Genomic DNA, 20,587 nt, shown 5'->3' on the forward strand with positions numbered 1-20,587 from the left:
ATCCCTGCTTCACTGGGACAAGAGGAAACAGGCTCCCCCCCGTCCCCTGCTTCTCTTTGCCCTCTGGTCCTTCCCCAACCCGCCCAGGCACTTACTGGGCGCAGTGATTGTGGAGCAGGCATCAGCGTACTGGGGGCAGCTGTGGGAGCCCTGCTTGTTGCAGTCGTTCTCGTTGGATGCGACACATCTGTGGCATCTCAGCGCTTGAGCTGCGTGAAGATGGGGAGGAGGAAGAGGAGGATGAGGAGTGAGAGCAGCAGCAGCGGCATCCCGGAGCCCCCGTATCCGACCCATCTCTGGATGCTCCTCAAAGGAAGCCCCAGGCGTGTTAGACAATAGCCGGCCCCTGGGCTTGCAGTGCTGTGTGAGCCAGAGCTGATGACAGGGGTGAGAGCTCTTGGATCCTTTAGGAGAGGGAAGCACACAGCAGGAAGAGGTCCCTGCTCCGTTTAGGAACCAGTGGAGCCGTGGAAGCAATGGTATCATTTAATGGTGTCATTTAATCACTTTCAATAACATAAGCGTTAAATTCCTGCAGGCAAAGCCGCCCCCAGCCCTAGATCTGAAGATCCTGCTCCTGCCTGAAACGAGGAATTCCTGGTTTTGATGGATATTCCCGCTGAGGCTGAGTCAAACCTGGCCGCGCTTTGCTGGCTGAGCAGAGCCCTCTCGTGGCAAGAGGGGCTTGCGGGAGGCCGGAGCTCCCACCTCCATCCCTTGGGAAAACCCATGGAAAACAGGGATTTCAGATGCCGTTAACTCACATTATTGACCCCTGGCTTCCCCAGCGGCATCGCTCGTAGCCCAAAACACCGTCATGGTTCATCTTTTCGTGTCCCAACCATCCCGACATTGCTCATGGCACAGCTCAAGCAGCATCGCCGCCCTCCTGCCCTTTGAGATGCCTCTTTGTGGTTCCACCTTTGAGGAGCCGCATTTTGGTCCAGCAACAGCAGAAGCTGCTGCTCCTTGGCTCGGGTACCTCCTTGGCCCACCAGAGATGGAGACCAGGAAGCCCCACAGCCTTGGCTGGCAATGTGAAAAGCAGGATGCTCTTTTGGGTACCAACATCCCCCTGGAATGCCGGTTCTCTGCAGGGATGGGGGCACCCAGCAAGCAGAAGAGCAGTGTTTCTACAGCGATTCCCCCCCCCAACCCCAACCCCAGCACTGCCTTGGGCCGCAGGACACTTACTGTACCCAGCCAAGGATGTGACAAGGGCCAGGGCCAGGAGGGTCTTCAGGGCGGACATCCCGGCTGTGCGAGGCGCAGGGTGCTCAGCGTCTGTTTTGTCTTAAGGTCTTAGAGCTAATCTGCTTGGGCTATCGGATCACCGGGCTGGGGATAACGCACTTACTGCAGCCCCTGCCTAATGCCATCTTAGCCGGGGAGGACGGGACACGGATGCCAAGGGCATGGGCAGAGCACTGGAGGTGGTTGGATCTCCCCGCGCTCGCCAGGCTGGGCTCTGCTTTGGGGACCGGCTCCATCTCCAACACCGGTGCCTTTCACAGACCGTGGCCATACAGAATAAGCCATCTCCTGCCGTTTGCAGCAGCCAAGCTGGGCATGAACACTCCAAAGAGAACATCTGGAGATGCTCTGGACACATCTGGAGAGCCCAGAGGAGCCGTCCCCGCTTCACTTGGGCTGCGCGAGGCAGTCTCCATCCCAGCAGAGGATTTCCCCATGGCCATGAAGGTTATCAGGGGGAGCGTGGGGATGAAGCAGAGTCCCTCTGCCTAACGTGTTCAACCTAAACCCAGCTTCTCCATCCTTGCACACAGCAGGAAGGGTTTCAAGAGTGATAAACACGGGTTTTATTCAGGCAATGAAACATGGCAACAAAAATATATTAGTAATCGTTAGAATAATCTGTGTGAGTATAACTCTTACAAATATTTACCTGACATAGAAAAGGGAACTCAGTGGACATATAAAACCGATGGCCATGGCACTTACACACGTGGTGGGAAGCGATTGGGGTCAGTGCAGGGAAGCGCCTGCCTTGGGGGGAGCCATCTAACGTCAGGGCAGTTCCTCATCGGCACTTCGCTGGATGCAGGGATTTCACCTCTACTGCAAGCAGATGATGACAAACACCACGATGCTGGGACCCCAAACACGGGTACCCGCAGTGCTCCCCTAACCGGGATGCATCCTGACCGGAACGTGGCATCCAAATGGGATGATAGCTCCAGGGCTAAGCCAGCCCCATCCACAGCTGGCTCCTAAGAGCAGCACCCGGGATGCAACAGTCCTGCCTGCTTGCAGCTACAAACACACGCCTCCTATTATATAGAACTATAACCATTATACATATACTTATATATATATATGTAACTATAACCATATTATAGTTAATAAATCATTCCTTAGGAATCTTCTTTCGCCCAGACTGGAAGTGCATGCTGACAGGCGCAGGGATGCAGCAGCACTGGGGTGACAGAGGCAGCGAGTGGGACCGGGAGAGGCTCTGGGAAGCAGATGGGGAGGATGCTCCTGCAAAGGGCAAAACCCAGCTCCCTAAGTAATTCCTGGTCTCAAGGGGGTCAATTCACCTGCACAGACCCCCAGGAGGTCCAAAGGGTCATGCATCCAGGCGGGAATGCTGTTCTGGAGTGGGAGAGCAGTGCTGTAGTCTGCATACCCCTAATGCTGATGATATACAGAGGGAAGGGCAGTGATGCTCCAGTGGGCTGAGGCTGGCACTTTGACTTCCCAAACAGGAATCAGCCTTGCCCATCGTCTGCCAGAGGCTTTCCTGCCAGCCCATGGATGTGTGGGGAGGGGAAAGAGGGGGGGAAAGAGCAGAAAAGGGGGGTTTCCTTGCTGTGCAAAGGGGCAAACATTCAGCACAAAGCCATGGATGGTGTCAGCCATCAGCTTCCCCACCCCGGTCACTGGGATAACTGGGAGCACAGGGAACAGGCCCGGACTCTGCGTGCTAGGGCAGGCTGCTGGCATCTTCGTCTGCTTAAGTGCGTGATAAACTCTCTCTATACATCATATAGCTACTGAAATATAACCAAGTGCATGGCTCTGGGTTAAACACTGCATGCACACCACTGGGGTTAGAAAATAGAAGGAAGCCAGCTCAATTCTCTTACAAAAAGGTAGCAGCAAAAAGGTTTGTGAAAGTCTTCAATAGGCTGGGTAGGAAACAGTCCAAAGAGCAAATACTTCCCTTACGTGATGCTTTACGACTCCCCGCTCAAGGCGATAGAGTCCTCCCTTTACCACTGCAGCTATTGCCTGATCCCATCCATCCGCCTTCTGCACTGACCCACAGCCCCCCATGGAACCCCAGATCTTGAGGAGCCCCCCGCTTCCCAGCCCATCCAAAGGCAACCTCAGTGGTTGGCATGGCCATGGCCATGGCCTCGGAGGCGGAGCGGGCACCTTGCCTGCGTGGAAAAGCAGATGTTGGGCTGCATCCATAGATTCCAAAGGGTACTTCCCTGCTGCCCGGACCTGCCTGTGCCTGTCAAGGCTGCCTTTTGTTTGGTTCCCGTCACATTCAGTGCTGCAAGGGCATTTCTGAGAGCAGCAAAGAGCCGGGCAGGGCTGCTCTGTTCTGCACTGATGGGGAAAGAGCCTGAAGCCAGCAGGATCATGAAGCAATTTCCTCCTGTAACATCCATGCTAGCGCGGCTGTGGCGTGGGGAGCCAAGGGCACGGGGCTTGGCTTTAGCAATGTGAAGGGCACTGACCGTGGGGCAGGCAAATGGACCAGCCCCAGCTCTGCAGAACCAGCATCTCCCCATGTCTCCAACACCTCCCGGTGCAGGAGCCTCCTGCCCTCCCCTTGGCAGGGCTCTGCTTTAAGAGGACTCAAGTTACTGCAGGTGAAGCGGCTGTATCCGTGCTCCCAAGGGAAGGAGATGTGTAACAGGACCGTGCCTGCCTGGAAGAAGTGAGCAGAGAGCCTCAGTGCTCATAAATGCTAATAAAGTGCACGAATGCAGAGACATTGGGTTCCATTGGCACAGCCAGGGATGAGGATGCTCTGGGCTGCCTTCCACCCACGGACCAGAGACTGGGACCAGCTCCCTGAACCCCAGCACCTCTCCCAAAACCAATCAACCTATGGGAGGCTGCTTTGGCCAAAGGATCACACTGGTGGCCCCAAACATAAAGGCTCCCCTTTGCTGCCTCTCCCCAGCCATGCACCCTCCCTAGTGCAAGGACCAGCGGCTCCGGCATCGGCATCACCCACATCCCATGGCAGGGCCTCATAGGGTCAACCTGGAGCAGGAGGGGACAGTAAGTGACAAGAGTGTGTAGGGGCACAACCAGACCCAGACAAAGGACACAGGGTCTGGGGTAGGGGGGGGGGATCCCACCTCCCACTTGAGAGGTGGCATCGGCGCAGAGGGACACGCAGCCTGACTGCAGGGATCGTGGTCCCGGAGCCCTGGGATGCAGGGAGCAGGCAGCAGGATGCTGTGCTCTGTGCCGGGGTCCTGGGGTAAGGCAAAGTGCTGCACGTTAGGAGGAAAGCGGCCAAGTGCAGAGTGCTGGGCGAGGGGTGGTGGGACTCAGTCCGTCTTGCCCAGCTTCGCTATCAGCTCATCGCAGATCTTGGTCAGCTCCTCAATCTCCTGGTTCTGGAAGGAAAACGGATCATGAAGAGCCCCTGTGGTGGCGTGGATGGGAGATAACACCCCTATGGGTACCGCTGATGCTCCTGCCCAACCTCCTCTGTGCGGCATCCAGGGGCTGTGGGGAGCCCGAGCTCACCCATCCTCACCCCAAACACATCCCGGTGCTGCCATGGGTGCGCTGGTGGCTCTGACAGCCAAACTGAAGCCAGACTGAACTGGCAACCACAGCACTGCCCATGGCTGTGCTTACACCCATGCAGAGCTCAATGCCCTCCATGGAGAGGATGCAGTTGTACATCTCAACAACCAAACCCAATCTGAATTGACCCCAGCACTGCCCAAAGCCGTGCTTACACCCATGCAGACCTCAACACCCTCCATGGAGAGGATGCAGTTGTACATCTCAACAACCAAACCCAATCTGAATTGACCACAGCACTGCCCAAAGCCGTGCTTACACCCCTGCAGAGCTCAACGCCCTCCACGGAGAGGATGCAGTTGTACATCTCAACGACCGAACCCAATCCCAAGACACGAACCAAGCAAGCAAGTGAAGAAATACCCCCAAACCCCAACCCCACAGAGCACTCTCTAGGCCCAAAGCCCAAAGGATGCCTCCAGCACCAAGAGGATGCTCAGGGCAGCAAAGGGAACGCGGTGTTACCTTCTGTTGCAGGGCTCTCTCCAAGGACTCAACCTTCATCTGCTCCTTGCGCAGCCCCGCGTGCAGCGCCGTGCTCTCTGCCTTGGCCTTGGCCCGCACTTGGGCGATCTCCTCGTTGGCTCTGTGATGGGTTCGGACACAAGGGGACAATGGTCACTGAGACAAAGCATCCCAGAGCCCGGCTCCTGCGTGCCCGCGTACATCAGGGCTGGTTTTCCCATATGGAAAACCTCCATGGACCGGGGTGAAGCTCAACCAGGTCCTCACTCGCTTCACTCAGGGCTGCTGCGTGTCGAGCACAACACAGACACGAGCCCTCTTGGAGCACGGAGAGCTGGTTAAGTGGCTGCAAATCCACCATAAACCTCAGTTTCTCCATTAGGAAACCTAAGCAGGGATCGGAGAATCCATGGAGGGATCCGTGCTGCCTTCACTCACAGCCATTTAAAACCACTCGAGCCCGAGGTTGTGAAAGGCAGCTTTTCACATCAATAAGCTCCCACCACGAGGTCTCAGCACCCATCAATCCCATGCATGTCCTTACTTGTCCAGCTTCTCCTCCGCATGGACTTTCAGGGCTTGGTACCGCTGCTCCTCCTGCTTGACCCGGGTTAAATAATCTTGAGCACACTTCTTCAGAGCTTCTTCATTCTGGGAAGGGAAAAGAGCAGGGGACAAAGTGAGGGCGACGCTATGGGACCTCTACATGCAGGGAGAAAGGGGGAACGGAGGGAAGGACCTTCTTGAAGCCTTCCAGGACGCCCTTCAGGTTCTCGTATCTCCTAAAGAGATCCGATAGGGACCTCTCCACCGAGTTCAGGTCCGCCAGCGCCTGCTCCTTCTCCAGGGTGAGCTGCTGCAGGTTCTTCTGGGACGTCATGTTCGTCCTCTGCTCGTCCTCTGGGATGGAGAATAAGCAGGAAGGGAACACAGGGATTGAGTGGGGCTGGCAGCTACCTCATTGCTCCGTGCACCCTACCGGGGGATGGCACCTTACCTATCATCTGGGCAATGGTCTTCTCATACTCAGCCACGATTTTCCTAGGAGGAAGGGAGAAGGATAACCCAGGGAAGAGGCAGGCACGCACCTATAGCCCTGTTGCTCCTTCCCCACACCTCAAACAGCCCAAGCAAGGCTGCAGGGCCCTGGTGATGCCCCTGGCAGTGAATGGGATTTTGAGCCTGCGACTAAGAACCCAGCAGCAAACCATAGCACGAGCGCATCTCCTAACCCATCCCACCCCGAGGAACCCCATCACATCCCAATGGGAAGGGTCCTACCGCATCTCCAGCACTTCCTGGCGGCTCTCTTCGTACTTCTTCTTCCACTCGCTTGCCTCGATCTCCTTTGTGATTATCTAGGTTGCAGCAGACACAGGAGCCTTGGGACGGGCTCTGGGTGCTTCCCCAGTGCTGTGATGCTCAAGGGGTGCACGCGGGCAGGATACGGCCCCGGTCCCCACGTTACCTCCTCTCGGATGAGCGTGAGCACGGCCGTCTTCTCGCATTCACTGAGGCAGATGCTGGCCAAGGGACTCTCGCTCCTGGTGGTGGCTGAGGGGGACTTGTCCATGGAGCACAGCCCGGGATTGCCCTGCGGGGAGCAGCCATTCGGGATGCTGCAGGGCTTTCACCTCCCATTTGGGATGCTCCCCCCCCTGCACCAGCCTCTGTGCAGGCGCTGAACATCCTGCACACGCCGACAGCCCAGAGCCAGCACCAGGCAGAGCCCGTAGGGGGGATTTATTGCACTTTATGCCCAGTCTCCTGCTGGGAGCTGGGGCTGCGCCATGGGACACCCAGGGAAGCATCATCCCAAAGGAGAGACCCAGGAAGGGCTCATTTCGGAAGCAGAGCTGTGCTCACATCTGACATCCCTTCACTTTCCCCATGGCTGGTTTAAACGGGAGCCACAGGTGAGGGACCAGGTCCCCCTTCTCCATCACCTCCATCAGATGGAGACGTGGATGCAGCTGATGCATCCAAACTGCTGCCAGCAGCAGCAGGGCCTCACTGATCACCCCAAATGCACAAGGGGGAAACAGGCATCACTTCCCTGCAGAGCACAGCTCCAGCTGAGCCAGCCCTTCCCAATGGGCAGCCCTGCTCATCCCACCGTGCCCCAGCCTGGGAGATGCTCCCACAGGGCTCCATCACCCTCCTGTTTCTATTATAGGTGCTTTTACAAGAGCTGAGGTGCTCGTACCCCCATTCCTCACTGCTCCCCAAACCACAGCCCAGCTCCTCCTCACCAGGGGACCAAACTAGGGATGAGCTCAGCGCTGTGAGGCTGAATCCCGCCTGGATGCTGCCCCATCCCTTCCCTTGGGGGTGCTGCAGCCTCCAGAAGAGCATTCCTTCCAAGCAAGGGCTGACACCACCGCCTGTTCCTCCTTGTATCCCTCTAAATGACAGCCCCGTGCAGGCATCTCCTTGGGAACCGGCTGCCAGGCCATAAATAGAGAAGAGCTTTGGAGGAGGCTCCGTGCCTGGGCTCTGTTTTGGAAACCAGAGCACTAAAGCACTTCCCTCCCTCCCCTCCTCCTTCACTGCAGCTCAGGCTCAAGCACATTTGGGTCCAGACAGCCCAGCCCTGGGTGGTGTTGGCAGCATCACCCAAGAGCCCCAACCCATCCCATGGGAGCCCCACACAGCGGCTCTGGGATGCTGGCGGCTCAGAGCCTGCCCAGCCCCGAGCCCCGGCTTCGCTTTGTCCTTGTGGGGCTTAGCGTGGGTCAATCTGTCTCAGAGGAGCTCCTTTTGCTGATGTTGGTAATCTCATTGTCATCTGCTTGCACCCGAGCAGCTTTGCCCAGGGTTGGATGAGCCGGCACAGGGTTCCCTGCAGCCGAGGGTCTTGGGGTCACCCAATGGCCCCTTGGGGGTGCCCCTTACAACGCTCATGAACACCTCAATGTGAGGCATAGACCATGTCCTGCAGCTCATCCCTTCCTTGGGACCTCCTCTGCCCTCTCCCTGTCCTGCAGCCGCTCCACACACAGTGTGCTTGCTCTTGTTGAGCATCCATGGGGCAGCCCTGGATCCCCATCATTCCCAGCATCTCCCTCCCGCAGTGCCCATCCGGAAGGAGCCATCCTATGCCAGCCTGTGGGACATCACCCCTGGCTTTACCAAGCCCCTGTGTGGGCTTTGCATGGACTTTAGCTCCCAAAGAAACCCAGTTCAGAGAGGTTTGGGTGGCGCAACATAGGCACAATGGGGTCACCCTCCCGCAGCCCCCAGCCTCCCCATAGGGAGCAAAGAGGAAGCAAGAGGCACTCACAGGGAAGATGTCCTTTTCCACCTGCTTGGAGATCTCCTTTTCAGGGCCTAAAGACAATGAAACACAAGGTTTTAACCCCTTGTGACCAAGACCCCGCTGCACATAAGGATTTGCTGGGATGCAGAAGGGCATCAGCATCCTCCGAGCATCCCTTCCCAAAAGGCTTCTTTGCCCCATGCTCGTGCCCTTGCAGCCTGGATGCATCCCGCACCCTGCCAGCCTCAAACCCTGGAGTGGAAACCAACACTTCCCTCTGGTGGCAGCTCAGCCCTGTGGTGCCCAGAGCAGGATTGGAGTTGCACGGGAACGCTGCAGGATGCATCCCTGGGCTGAAGCCCAGCTGCTTGGGCCACTCCGCATAGCACAAACCTCAGCCCACACCAACTGGGCCCAAAGGAGCTGCCACATGGCCCCAGCTATTCTTAACAGCATCAGAGAGGAGATAAACCCCTCCTGTCTGCAACCTGCCCTCTGGCATAGAGCAGGAGGTGATTTATGGACCTCAGCTGCAGCCAGCACTGGTCAGGCAGAGAAAAGCATGAAGGGAAGGAGGAAACAGAGCTGATTTCCTGCTCTTTCTCCCCATTTCCCCTCCCCAGAGCCTGCAGCCTGCACAGCATCCAGGGGCAATGATGAATGGGCACAGGGCAGAGCTGCAGACCCCCCCTCCTCTTGCACCTTTAGCTTTGCTATTGATTAAATGTCTTGTTCTGACACCTGGCTCTAATTCTGCTGTAATGGGGTGGTCAGCGAGGCTAATTCCATACGAGACTGACAGCAAAGGGCCAGCAGGAGCATCAGCAGAGGTCTGCAGTGATGCTGAGATCTCCATCAATCACTGACCTCGTGCTGGGAGCTCAGCTTCGAGCAGGGCACCCTGTAACCACCTCAGCACCATGGGGATGTGCTGTACTGACAGCATCAAAGTCAACACAAGCCTGTGCCGCTGGTTTTCCATGATGGAAATGGTGCCATAAGCAACGGAGGTTTCATTATAGGGCCTTGAGCCCTGGCAGCGTGAATAGAAGCTGCCTCAACAGCATCAATTCATGGCCAGAGCTCCATACACAGCACATCCCAGAGGATACAGGGATGCTCCTTACCTGGCTCCGTGCCGTGCTTCCCGGCCGGCACAGGGACGTTGGAGCACTCAAAGTACTCGAGGTCATCTTCGGGCTCAGGCTTCTTCTCCAGCCCAGGTTTCTGTGCCGTGGTGCAGGCCAGCTTCTCCTCATCAGTGGCTCGTCCATCCCGATTGGCAATATCTGGGATTTCTGGGATCAGCGCTGCTTCATCCTGCAGGACCAAGGCACGCGGTTAAGCAGGACTGAGCTAATCCACGGGGATCAGGCAGCCGGCTGGCATGGGAAGCAAAGGGAAGCTTCGCATCCACCACCAAGCTGCAACCCAGCAGCTCCTCAGTGGGGTTTGGCAGCAGGAAACGCGTGGGGCTGGGGGCAGAAGCGATGAACACACAAAACCCCATTAACCCAACCGCAGAGCTGTGCTGGGGACAGGGCTGCTCCCGCACGCACACAGACCTCAATGAACCACAGGGACCTAGCCTGGCCAGGGACAGGGCTGAGCACCAAAGCAGCGCCCTCCTGCCACCCCTTCCCATAGGGAAGATGCTCTCACATTGACTGCTTTCAGGGATACCCCACCCTGACCCCCCACCTCTCCCCATGCCCTCCACCGAGCATCCCTGGTGGGATCCCACCTACCTGAGCGCCAGCATCCAGGACCAGGGGCTGTGCCTCGTATGGCTTCACCTTGCAGCCGCTCCTGCAGGGAGAGAAGCAGCAGCTCAGGCATAGGCAGGGACCGCGAGTGAGAGCCGAGCAGGGGGAAGCAGCCCCAGCAGCAGCGTTTGCACCCGGCAGCACCGCACTCACCAGTGAGACACGGAGGCAGAGCAAGCTCTGGGGCGGACAGAGGAGCAAGTGAACAAAAGACAGGACTACAGAGCAACGGGGTTTGTCTCTGAGGAGTTTATTCCTGCTGAAGGGGAGATGCTGACAACGCGAGAGGCCATTGCCACAGAGATGCCCCTCGCCGCACCCTCATCCGGCGGGATGCATCCCAAAGGGCGCACGGATCTCCTGCGGGATGGAAGCTTCTCCAGGCTGTCCCGTGCCCATTCCCTGGAGGTTTGCCTGGGATATCTCCATGGGCAAGTTGGACCCACACGGCCGGATTGCTGGTTCGAGCTCTGCTTTGCTTGCAGGGCAACTGCTGCACCTCGGATGCTCCCTCCAGCAGATGCAAAGGGAAAAGAGCCTTGCAGACAGGAGAAGGTTGAGCTCAGGTTGCTCTTGGGTGGCTGGATACTCTCCAGTGAGGAAGCTCTCCCTGGCTCTTCATCCCATGCTCCTCAAGGCGTGCCATTCCAGAGTCCATCAGCACAGCCACATCCCGACCCGCCGGGCATCAGCATCCTGAATCAGCTGGGGGCAGCACAGGGATGGTCCCAGCAGGAGCAATCCTGCATCTCACCGCCCTCTCGCTCCATGTCCACCATCTCCCATATCCAAACCCCCAGAAGGCAGATACTGGCCAAGCTGGATACAGCTCGTGTGGCATCCCACTGCGGAGGGATCTCTGCCACAGGGACACGGGCAGAGGCTCAAGCAGGATTGCATTGAGCCATTCCTTGCTATAAAGCATCTCTCCCACCCACTTCACTCCCCATCCCATCACACACGTGCGCCAAATGATCCCCCCCCCAGCACCAAGATAACTGGAATTCAAGGGGATGGGGCAATGGGGAGCAGGCAGCCCATGATGCCCTGCAATGCCTGGGGCACAGGCAGCCCCAATCGTGCTGCAGGGCCCGTGGTGAACACAGACACCCACTGTGAGCCAGTGGAAAGGCAGATGGGGTCTTGGCCAAGACACAGATGTCAGCGCTGGAGCCCGGCTCCAATGCTGGTCGTGCATATGGCAGCAGCACTGAGCACACAAGAAGGGCATTGGGATGATGACAGAAGATGGGAGCTGAGCCCAGCATTCTCCCTTGCACCACAGCAGAGCCCAGAGGGCCTGGGAGGGGACGACTGACAACGCTGAGCATCCCCCATGGCGGTGAGGCAGGTCCCTGCTGTGTGCCCATCCTATGGGATGGGAGCTGCAAGCCCTGGGGGCACAGCAGGGGCAGGGGGTATTTCACTGGGGTCCCACTGTGCCAGGGGTACAGCAGAGCCACGCTGCAGCACTGCAGGCTGCAGGGCAGTGATTGGAGCTGCTGTGCTCGAGCCGAGCTTTCCAACCCACGCAGGGCCCTGCAGCCGGGCTCCATCCCAGCCTTGGACACAGCAGGGATGCTCTGAGGGCTCTGGCAGGCACCAAAGAGCTCAAAGGAGCCCTGTTTGGAGCTGGCTGCGAGGGCAAAGCTCCTTTGGGACCACTTCAATGTCCCAGAGCCAGAGGAGATAGGCACTGACTCCATCACCTCCCGGATGATGCTTTCCCCTACCCCTCTATAGAGGTGGCTTTGGGATGGGGTAGGAGATGCCCTCATCTTCAGGACTACCCATCCAGGCTGCACACAGAGCTGCTCCCCTCCGTTAGCCAACGCACTGGGTCTGAGGGCTTGAACGCTCTAAAGGCATTGCGGGCCGCATGCTGCGGGAGCAAGCACAGCATCCTCACCTCACCGGGCCGAGCCACCCCAAGAGCTGCAGGACATGGACCAGAGAGCGCGGAGCATGAGACAAAGGGCACAAGGAGCCTGCATGCCGTGGAGACGTGTGGGGCCAGCACCCACCCAGAGAATGAGGACAAAAACCAGCCAAGGAGAAGAGGAAAGCAATAGAGAAGAGAGTACTTACAACAGAAAACAGAGAAATTTCACTTGTTCAGTGGTCCTGATGCACCAAAGCATGGACAGGGAGAGAGACAGACAGATGGAGAGAAGAAGAGCGTGTGAAAAGACCTGGGTATTAACTCTCATTGGGAGAAGCACAGCGCCATAGCCCAGCTCTGCTTTTTGGGGAGGAACACACGGATAAAGGATGCTCTGATTGGGCATCTCCTGCTCACGGATGTGAGACTGATGGTGTCATTCCACCACGCATCCCACTGCCAGGGAGGGGAGGTGAGTGAATGGAGCAGCCCATGCTCCCAGGAGAAGGGACCCTGAGGACTTACAGAATCATGGAATGGTTTGGGTTGGAAAGGACCTGGAGATCATCCAGTTCCACCCCACTGCCATGGGCAGGGACACCTCACACTAGACCGTGTCACCCAGCACGGCCTTGAACACTGCCAGGAATGGGGCATTCACTTCTCTGGGCACCCTGTGCCAGCGCCTCAGCACCCTCACAGTAAAGAACTTCCTTATCTCCAACCTGAACTCCCCCTGTTTCAGTCTGAACCCATCACCCCTTGTCCTACCCCTACAGCCCCTGATGCAGAGCCCCTCTCCAGCATCCTTGTAGCCCCCTTCACACACTGGAAGCTCCGCACAGCTTCACCTCTCCCTGCTGAACAGCCCCAGCTCGGTCACACAGGGGAATGCCGGCTCCCAGAGAGCACACATCCCCTCCTGCAAAGTGTTTCTAGGAGCAGAGCACCCAACACACCCTTACTTCTGCCTGCTGGCTGTTGTCTGTGCTCCCTGTATAACCCTGCTCCCGTTTTCCCATCAGCAGAGCAATGGCCTGCGTTGGTTTTGCTGCCAACTCCACGCTCCCAAAATTCCCCCTCCTTTTGAGCCCTTTTGCTTTCAACTGGTTCTAATCCCACAACCCCAGGTTATAGTGGAAGGACCCAAAATTGCCTGGGCAGGTAGAGCCAAGCCTGGCTCAGCAGCTCCCATCCCCAACGTCAGGCACTGCTCGGACACGGCTTGGAGAACATTGGTGATGCCACAGGTGAAAAGGCAAGGAAACGGGAAGGTTTGGCCATGAAACCTGCTCCAGAGGAGCATTCCCAGCCTGCATTCCCAGGAGGCACCGTGAAATGTCACCGTCTCCACTGGGGGGGGGGGGGAGGGTGTGTGTGTTAAATAGCACGGTTCAGGACCTAAAAAGGCACTGAAATAGCTCAGCAAGGCACAGGCAGCTCCCTCCTGCCTGTGCAGAGGTGATGGAAGCAACAGATCTGCCTCTTCACCGCTATCTCCTTCCCCTGCTTGGCAAAGAGCACCCCCGTGGCAGCTCGCACCATGTCCCAGCAGCATCTGACCCATCAGGCAGGCACCCACAAGCTGCAGCAGGCTCCCAAACCCTCATCAATACTTGCTAAAGCCTCTGCTCTGCCCACCCCAGCTCCATGAGCCGGAGCCCTGAGGGTTTTCCAAAGGGATGATCCTGCAAAGCGGGTCCTGATCCAGCCCTCCCCATTCTACGTGGGACCCCAGCACCACACCAGGACCTCGGTCCCTCTCCTCCCATCCGCTCCTGATGCTCCAGGATGCCAACAGGGATGCAGGAGCTGCCGCTCCGCTGGGACAAGGGGTAGATAAAAGCAGGGCAGCCGAACCCGAGGTGCACATCGGTGTTTCAGGCTCGCTTAGAAGGCACGGGGGCATCATCACCATCACCACCACCACCACTGCTCTGCCCGCAAGGGAACGGAGGGGCCGCTGCTGCCCGCTCCATCACTCACGTTATCAGGCGGGACTTGGGCTTCTTGGGGGAGCCGCTGCCTCTGCCGGGCTCATCCTGCACCTCCAGCGCCTGAGACTCCAGGATCTCATTGAGGCTGTTGTCAGCAGCAGGGCAGGAGTCGGTGGTGGAGCTGCCGAGGGTCTTGGTGGGCTTCAACGGATCCATTGCCTCAAAGTGATTGGGGTCGAACTGGTAGGACCCTTTGGGGAGAGCTGGCAAGTCCTGCAGCGCTGAGCTGCCACCCAAGGGGCCTATCCGGGGTGCAGGACCCAGGCGGGGGGAGCCGGGAAGGGGCAGATCCATGGGGCCCCTCTCTGCATCCTCAACTGGTTTCTTGGGGGGCTCTCGGTGCCTCTTCGGTGTCACTTTGCTGGCCGGGATCCTGCTGCCCCTCCTGGGCGCTGCTCTCCTGGTCTCCGGGCTCTCTCCTCCCTCCATCGAATCAACCTCAGGCTTTGGGAGCTGCTCTTTGTGCTCCGGGTCCCCTCCTTGCTCCCCAACGCTGTCACTGGGGTGGGGAGGGCAGTGTGGGGCTGATGCTACAGCGGGGTTCACACTCCCATCGTACAGCTCCAGGGTCTCCTCTATGGATCCTTCTGTTATCCCTTTCCCATCCTGGACCAGAGCATCCCCCTTCGGCTCCATCATCCCCATGCTGGCATCCGCCGCATCCTCTCCCAACATGACCCGCTCCTGGTCGGCCCCACTGCCCGGCGCTCCTTGGGGCTGGATGTGAGCCTGAGGCTGCCTCAGGGATGCATCTTCGGGGTCGTTTTCCCCTTTGGCATCCAAACTGGCTTTAGGGGCTGCGATCTCCGCGCGAGCCTCATCTTTGGGATGCTTCCCTGGCGAGCTGTCCCCATGGACCTCCCCTACCAGCAGGTCACCATGGCCACTTGGCTCTGCAAAGACAAAAGGAGGCAGTTAAACCCTTGCCTGCTGCACACCCCATTTCAAGAGGGGGTTTTCCTCCCCTCCTTACATGCTCCAGGGTCATAGTTTTGGGGGGGATTCCTGACCTGTGCAACCCTGGCATCAAGCACTTGTGATAAGATTTGAAGCCCTGGAGACTGTGGTGAAAACATAGCCTGTAAATGGGGGGGGGTCCCCGTAAATGGGGGGGGTCCCCTGTAAATGGGGGGAGCTCAGACACAGCACCCGCATGCAGTCGATGCTCTCCCCCATAGCCTGTTGCTGCAGAGCAGCAAGGCTCAGCACTGCTGTCGGAGTTCCTTAATCACAAATCCTGATCCATGACTTAATCCCTGCTACTCCAATCCCTGCCCCTAAATCCTTTTACTGTTTCATCTGTTCTTTGCTGTCAAAGGGATGGGGAAGGTCCTTATCATCCTGAAAGCTACACCCACAAAGCACCTAGAGCCGGGACCTCACTGTCACCTCCTCTCCTGCATCTCAACCAGGGGCTCCTGGCATAAGGCAGGAGGGGATGCTGGGATGCTCAGCACCACCAGGGACCCACAGCTCTCGCTGGGAACGGCAACAGGGCTTGTGCTGGGGAAACCTGTCCCATTGCACTGCTGCAACCCTGCCCTGGCACGCAGTGACAGCCACGGAGCGCATCGATTCGCAGGACGTTTGGATGCGGGATGCTCACAAGCTCCCCCCAGCACATCCCTGTTCCTCCGATGGGGCATTCGCACCCAGCTCACGTTCACTGGGGAGGGAGGCTGGCGAAGGAGGAAAAGTGAATCAGGGCTAACCCAGGACACGGAGCCAGCCGACGGCTTGCGGTTGGCATTAGTGGTGTCCAGGATGCTAAAAGCCATGCAAATGAACCAGGAGGGGCTGTGTGAGTGCAGGAAACCCTCCCTCCGCCTGCAAAAAGGCTCCCTCCGAGCACACATCGCTCTGCTGCCCCAGGAAACGCCTCAGTAAACACAGCCCAATGGATGTGTACTCGGAGTGCAGCCAGGGGATGGTCCGAGGCAGCGCCTGCCGGGAGCAGGGAGAGCCTCCTTAAACAGATCCCAACTTGGAGCTGGGATGGTTGGAACGGAGACAGCGCTGAGGAGGGAGCAGACTTCAAAGGGAGGGCAAAAAGGCACCTTTTGAATGCGTTTTCCATTCCCACCGGCCGGCTCTGCAGCTGCTGTTCTCACAGACGGGAGCCCCCATCCCGGTTTCCAACCCGAGCAGGGAGTAATTGCTGCTGGAATAACAAGCAGCCGGCACGCAAACCACCTCTGCTGGCTGGGATGGCTGCAGGGCAGGGAGAGCAGGAGCGCTCAGAGCCACCATTCCTTCGGCAGCATGGGAATCATAGCTCAGCTCATCCCCTCCTTCCTACCTGCATCCCAGAGCTGAGGAACTGGGATGGACTGGGACACGGAGGGTGGGGGTGAAGGAGAGGAGCATCCTGCTGCGGTAGCACCGTCCCTCCTGCAAGTTCAGTGGGGTTTTCTCCCCTTATCAGGGGAGGGCCTGGCCATGAAACCCATAGAAATCCCTTTGTGTGTTCTCTGAGGAGAGCAGGACAAACCCCCCTGTAAAGCAGCCCCAAAGGTGATGGGGCTTCCAGTGTCTGAAGGGGGCTATAGGGATGCTGGAGAGGGACCTTCATCAGGGATGGTAGCGATGGCACAAGGGGTGATGAGTTCAAATTGAAACAGGGGAGGTTCAGGTTGGAGATAAGGACCAGCACAGCAGCAAGGCTCAGTGCTGCATCCATCCCAAACACAGATCCAATGCAAGGCACCCTGGATCCCTGCAAACAGCACTTGTAGTGGCTGTGCACGGAGTACGAACGGGCTCCTGGTCCGGCCAGGGGATATGACACAGTGAAAACAGGGATTTATCCTCTCCAAGCACAAACACACACGCAGGACAGGCTGGCACCGCTGTAATAGCCACTTTGTGCTGTGCATTTTAATCCTTAGGCCCATCCTCCTTAGGCTGCAATGAAGCACAAGCACGGACCAACCCAGCAGCTTGAAGCAGAGCAACTTGGCTGCAGCAGTGCCCTTTTCATCCCACATCCAGCACCCATCAGAGCAGCGCCGCTCCCCACACTGCCCTCAATGCGAAAGGCAGCGAGAACAACCCCTGCACTATCCACAGCACAGGATGTGCGCCCGGTGCTTTCAGCCTGGGCTGACGTAGCCAACGGCTCCGTTCCCCTCTTGCCTTTCCGCTTTGTTTCGCTGCCGTTGGTCTATTTTTAAACCTATTCTCTCAGAACGAGCATCCTGGCAGAGCGATGCTGCCGCTAACGCGCCGGAAAGCACGTGCCCTGCGTCAGGGTAACAGCAGGAGCAGCCCGGGAGCGCCAACGGGTCCATGTTGGCTGTCTCTGCTCGTTTCCTTGCACACAGTATTCCTTGCTCTGGGAGACGGCCGGAGAGATGGCACTGAATGGCAGCACGAAGCGCAGCCGAGGTGATGGGATGGAGGAGCAGGGTTAACGCAGCCCTCAGCTGCACGCAGAGCATCCATCCCCTGTGTCACAGCTCCTATCCCTGCCTATTCCCATGCAAGGCTGAGGCTGCAGCGCCTGTTCCCCAGCCTTGCTGAGCCAGGAGAGGCTGCATCCACCCGTGTTCCTGCTGCTCCTCCTGCAGCAGCGATTCCCCATCAGCTGGTGCGTTCCTGACATGCAGCCATTTCACGGGATCACCTCCCCATCGCCACCGCTCCTGATCTGCAGCCAGGCGAAGGGCGCACGCTGCTGCAGAGCAGTGCTGCCAAGGTGAGGGCTGAGCCGATGGATTCAGCACCCCGGGGTGCCCCAAACTCACACCCACGCCTGGGAGATCCCTTCCCTCCATTTCAGACACCGAGGGGATGCAGGGAAGGGATGGAGCTGGGTTCTGGGGCCCTGCTGTTTCCAACACCCTGCTCTCCATCAGCCACCTCAGATAAACAGCTTGTGCCAGAGATCAGCCTCTAACACTGCGACCTTTGTGTGCTGGCTCCCTCGCTCCATGCCTGGCTGGCATCAGGGAACTGCTCATCCCAGGGTAAGGGCATACACCAAGCAATGTGCTTCCCTAAGGCAGAAATGATCTTCAGACCTGCCAGGAAAGCCTCGATCTCCCCTTTCCTTCTCCCCAGGCATTATCCCTCAAAGTAAAAACGCCTCTATCATCCCTGCTTACAAGGACGATTCCAAGAGCTGCGACTATGGGAAGCATGGACCCAGTGCTGCCTCTCAAGGAAAATGAACCTGTGTTTCCCACAGGCACCCAGATCCATCCCAACAGCAGAACAACACCGCAGGAGGTGGCAGCCCACAGCACCCTGTTACTGCCGAGGCCACCCAGCACTTGGGCTCCTGGTCCCATCTGAGCTCACACAGACCGTGCCCACAATTCCCCCTTGGGAGAAGGTGTGATGGTGGGAGTGAGCTGGTCCCCAAAAGGCCAAGGATTAACAGGGAGCCACAATGGTACACGACACAGGGACAAACCAGCAACAGCACCGAGGACCCCTGCACTTCCAGCAGCAAAAAAAATCACAGTTTCTCCACAAACAGGGCTCAGCAGCATCTTTAACGGCAGCAAAGGATGCTAACTGCAGGGGAATGAGAGCACAGCCCTTTGCCGAGTGGCATTTGAGCCACGCAGGCCATTAACCACAAACAATGTGGCAGGCATTATTCAGAACAAGCCACTTCTCCTGCGTGCCCCCACCCGGCTCTATTCATCCGTAGCCCAAAAACAGAAGGAGATGATGACTCCTTACCCCGGGTCCCGGCTTCGGGCTCCAGCGGCGGCTCCTTTAGCAGCGCGCTGGTCGGCGTCCCTGCTTCAGGGGTCTCAAAACTATCTTTGGAGTCCGAGCTGCCGAGGAGGGGGGGAAAAGAGGGAGGAATTACCGCTTGCAAGGCTTAGCTCCGCAATCCTCCTCGCTGCCCGCACCGCCGGGCGGGCCAGCTCCCGGCCGGCCGCGGGCATCCTGCGGCAGCCGCTCCGTCCATGTCCAGCGGCACACGCTGGCAAACGGAAAAGGGAGAGCAGGTGAAACGACATCGTGAGTGCCCCCCCCCCACACACCTCTACGTGTGCCCCCAACCCTCCTCTCGGCCGAGCATCCACGAGTCCTTCCATCAGGCCTTCCCCTTGGGCATCCACCGAGGGCCACAAGATCCGGCTGCACACTCAGCATCTCCCCATCCCCGGAGGGGCGATCCTCGGTGCTCACACCTTGTGCCCCCCCCCCCCCCCCCAGCATCAACCCGGGGCAGCAGCGACCGGTTCCCCTCCGGTGCCCCCCCCCCTCCATCGGGCAGCGGAGCTGGTGCCAGGCAGCGAGCGGGCAGCGAGCAGGCAGGGAGCGGGCAGCGGAGTGGGGGGAGAACGGATACGGGCGCGGTCGCAGCCCCGACACCACGCGTGGACGCGGGTCACTTGCCTGAAGCCGAGGGCCGGGTCCTCTTCCTCCTCCTCCTCCTCCTCCTCCTCCCCGTCGGGGCTGCCGCCGCCCCGCACCGCGGACCAGGTCCAGCGGGCCCACTGCACCGGCGAGAGGATCTGCCAGGCGCTGAACGCCATCGGCCCGCTCCGAGCCCCCGTTCCCTTCCCTTCCCTTCCCAGCCCCGCTCCGCTCCGCTCCCCGCCGGGCTCGCTGCGGCCGCGCCGCCCCCAGCGCCTCCCCCGGGCTGCGGGGAGGGAGAAGGAGAGGCCGCCCCCCGGCACCGCCCGGCGGGAGGGACCGGACGGGGAACCCCCCCCCCCCCCTTCTAGCAGCGCCCAGCGAGGGGGATGTGGGGCGGGATGCGGGGGATGATGCGGGCACCCCGCGCCCCCACCCTGCGGGTGGGTGTTGAGGAGCTGCTGCTCCTCCTCCCTTCCCTCCCCTCCCCACGCAAACGCCCAAATTCACCTCTTTCTGCCCCAAAATAAGGGCACCCCCTGCCCATCACCAGCCCCAAACCCACCCCCCACCCCCCCACTCAGCGGTGAAGGACATTCCCCCCCCCCCCCAGCTAAGAGAGCAGAGGGCTGTGAAACCGGATCGGCCCCGATTTATCCCACGTTTATGGGGCTGCACCTGTGCTCTAGCACAGATTCCTTCCATTCGGGGTGTGCCAGTGGCCCCCCGAGGGGGCCGAGCCGGGCGCAGCGGATCCTTCCCTAGGATTCAGTCGTAGGGGGACAGGGAAACACCGGCCCCCTCCTTCCATTTTCCAAGGAAATGCCGGCCTCGGCAGCCCTGGCTGATGCCGCATCCTGGCTGATGCAGGTTTCTTCATGTATTTAACTATTGGCGTTCCCTGCAGGAACAAACACCCCTGAGGGCCTCCCATGGGAATCTGCCCCCTAAGGACGGCTCCCACATTCCTTATCTCCCACAGAGCGGAGCAGAACTTTCCTGATGCATCCAAAGGAATGTCCAGGGCTTTGGCAACGGAGCTGCAGCTTCCCGCAGCCCTCCCACGTCATCCTGGGGCAGGTCCCAGGGG

The 20,587-nt window shown here is 58.8% G+C and overlaps 1 protein-coding gene across 3 annotated transcripts; it reads right to left on the reverse strand.

The window, feature by feature from the left end:
- Positions 1 to 4,310: 4,310 nt before the first annotated feature.
- On the reverse strand, positions 4,311 to 19,699 carry TACC1 (transforming acidic coiled-coil containing protein 1). Of its 3 annotated transcripts, XM_061472469.1 has the most exons (14): positions 19,537 to 19,699; positions 18,868 to 18,965; positions 14,165 to 15,068; positions 12,385 to 12,420; positions 10,279 to 10,339; positions 9,658 to 9,850; positions 8,555 to 8,601; positions 6,740 to 6,865; positions 6,553 to 6,629; positions 6,269 to 6,312; positions 6,011 to 6,171; positions 5,816 to 5,922; positions 5,272 to 5,392; positions 4,311 to 4,610 (listed from the first exon to the last, which is right to left on the reverse strand). In XM_061472469.1, the coding sequence occupies exons 1-14, from the start codon at positions 19,674 to 19,676 to the stop codon at positions 4,542 to 4,544; spliced, it is 2,184 nt and encodes a 727-aa protein (XP_061328453.1). In that variant the 5' UTR covers positions 19,677 to 19,699; the 3' UTR covers positions 4,311 to 4,541. The 3 variants fall into 3 exon arrangements, with proteins under 3 accessions (XP_061328453.1, XP_061328454.1, XP_061328455.1); XM_061472470.1 differs by lacking the exon at positions 12,385 to 12,420 and having other exon boundaries at positions 19,537 to 19,698; XM_061472471.1 differs by lacking the exons at positions 12,385 to 12,420; positions 14,165 to 15,068; positions 18,868 to 18,965 and having other exon boundaries at positions 19,537 to 19,693.
- Between the last annotated feature and the right edge of the window lie 888 nt (positions 19,700 to 20,587).

The sequence above is a fragment of the Pezoporus flaviventris genome, unplaced genomic scaffold (assembly GCF_033815535.1).
Source record: "Pezoporus flaviventris isolate CSIRO_AGI_PZ_B2104156 unplaced genomic scaffold, CSIRO_AGI_Pfla_v1 ptg000071l, whole genome shotgun sequence".
NCBI lineage: Eukaryota > Metazoa > Chordata > Aves > Psittaciformes > Psittacidae > Pezoporus > Pezoporus flaviventris.

Coding starts and splice junctions, on each gene's coding strand:
- TACC1 (XM_061472469.1), bottom strand. CDS start 19,676: ATGGCGTTCAGCGCCTGGCAGATCCTCTCGCCGGTGCAGTGGGCCCGC. Junction 6,313..6,552: donor CAGGAAGTGCTGGAGATGCG/GTAGGACCCTTC, acceptor CCTTCCTCCTAG/GAAAATCGTGGCTGAGTATG. Junction 5,923..6,010: donor TCCTGGAAGGCTTCAAGAAG/GTCCTTCCCTCC, acceptor TTCCCTTCCCAG/AATGAAGAAGCTCTGAAGAA.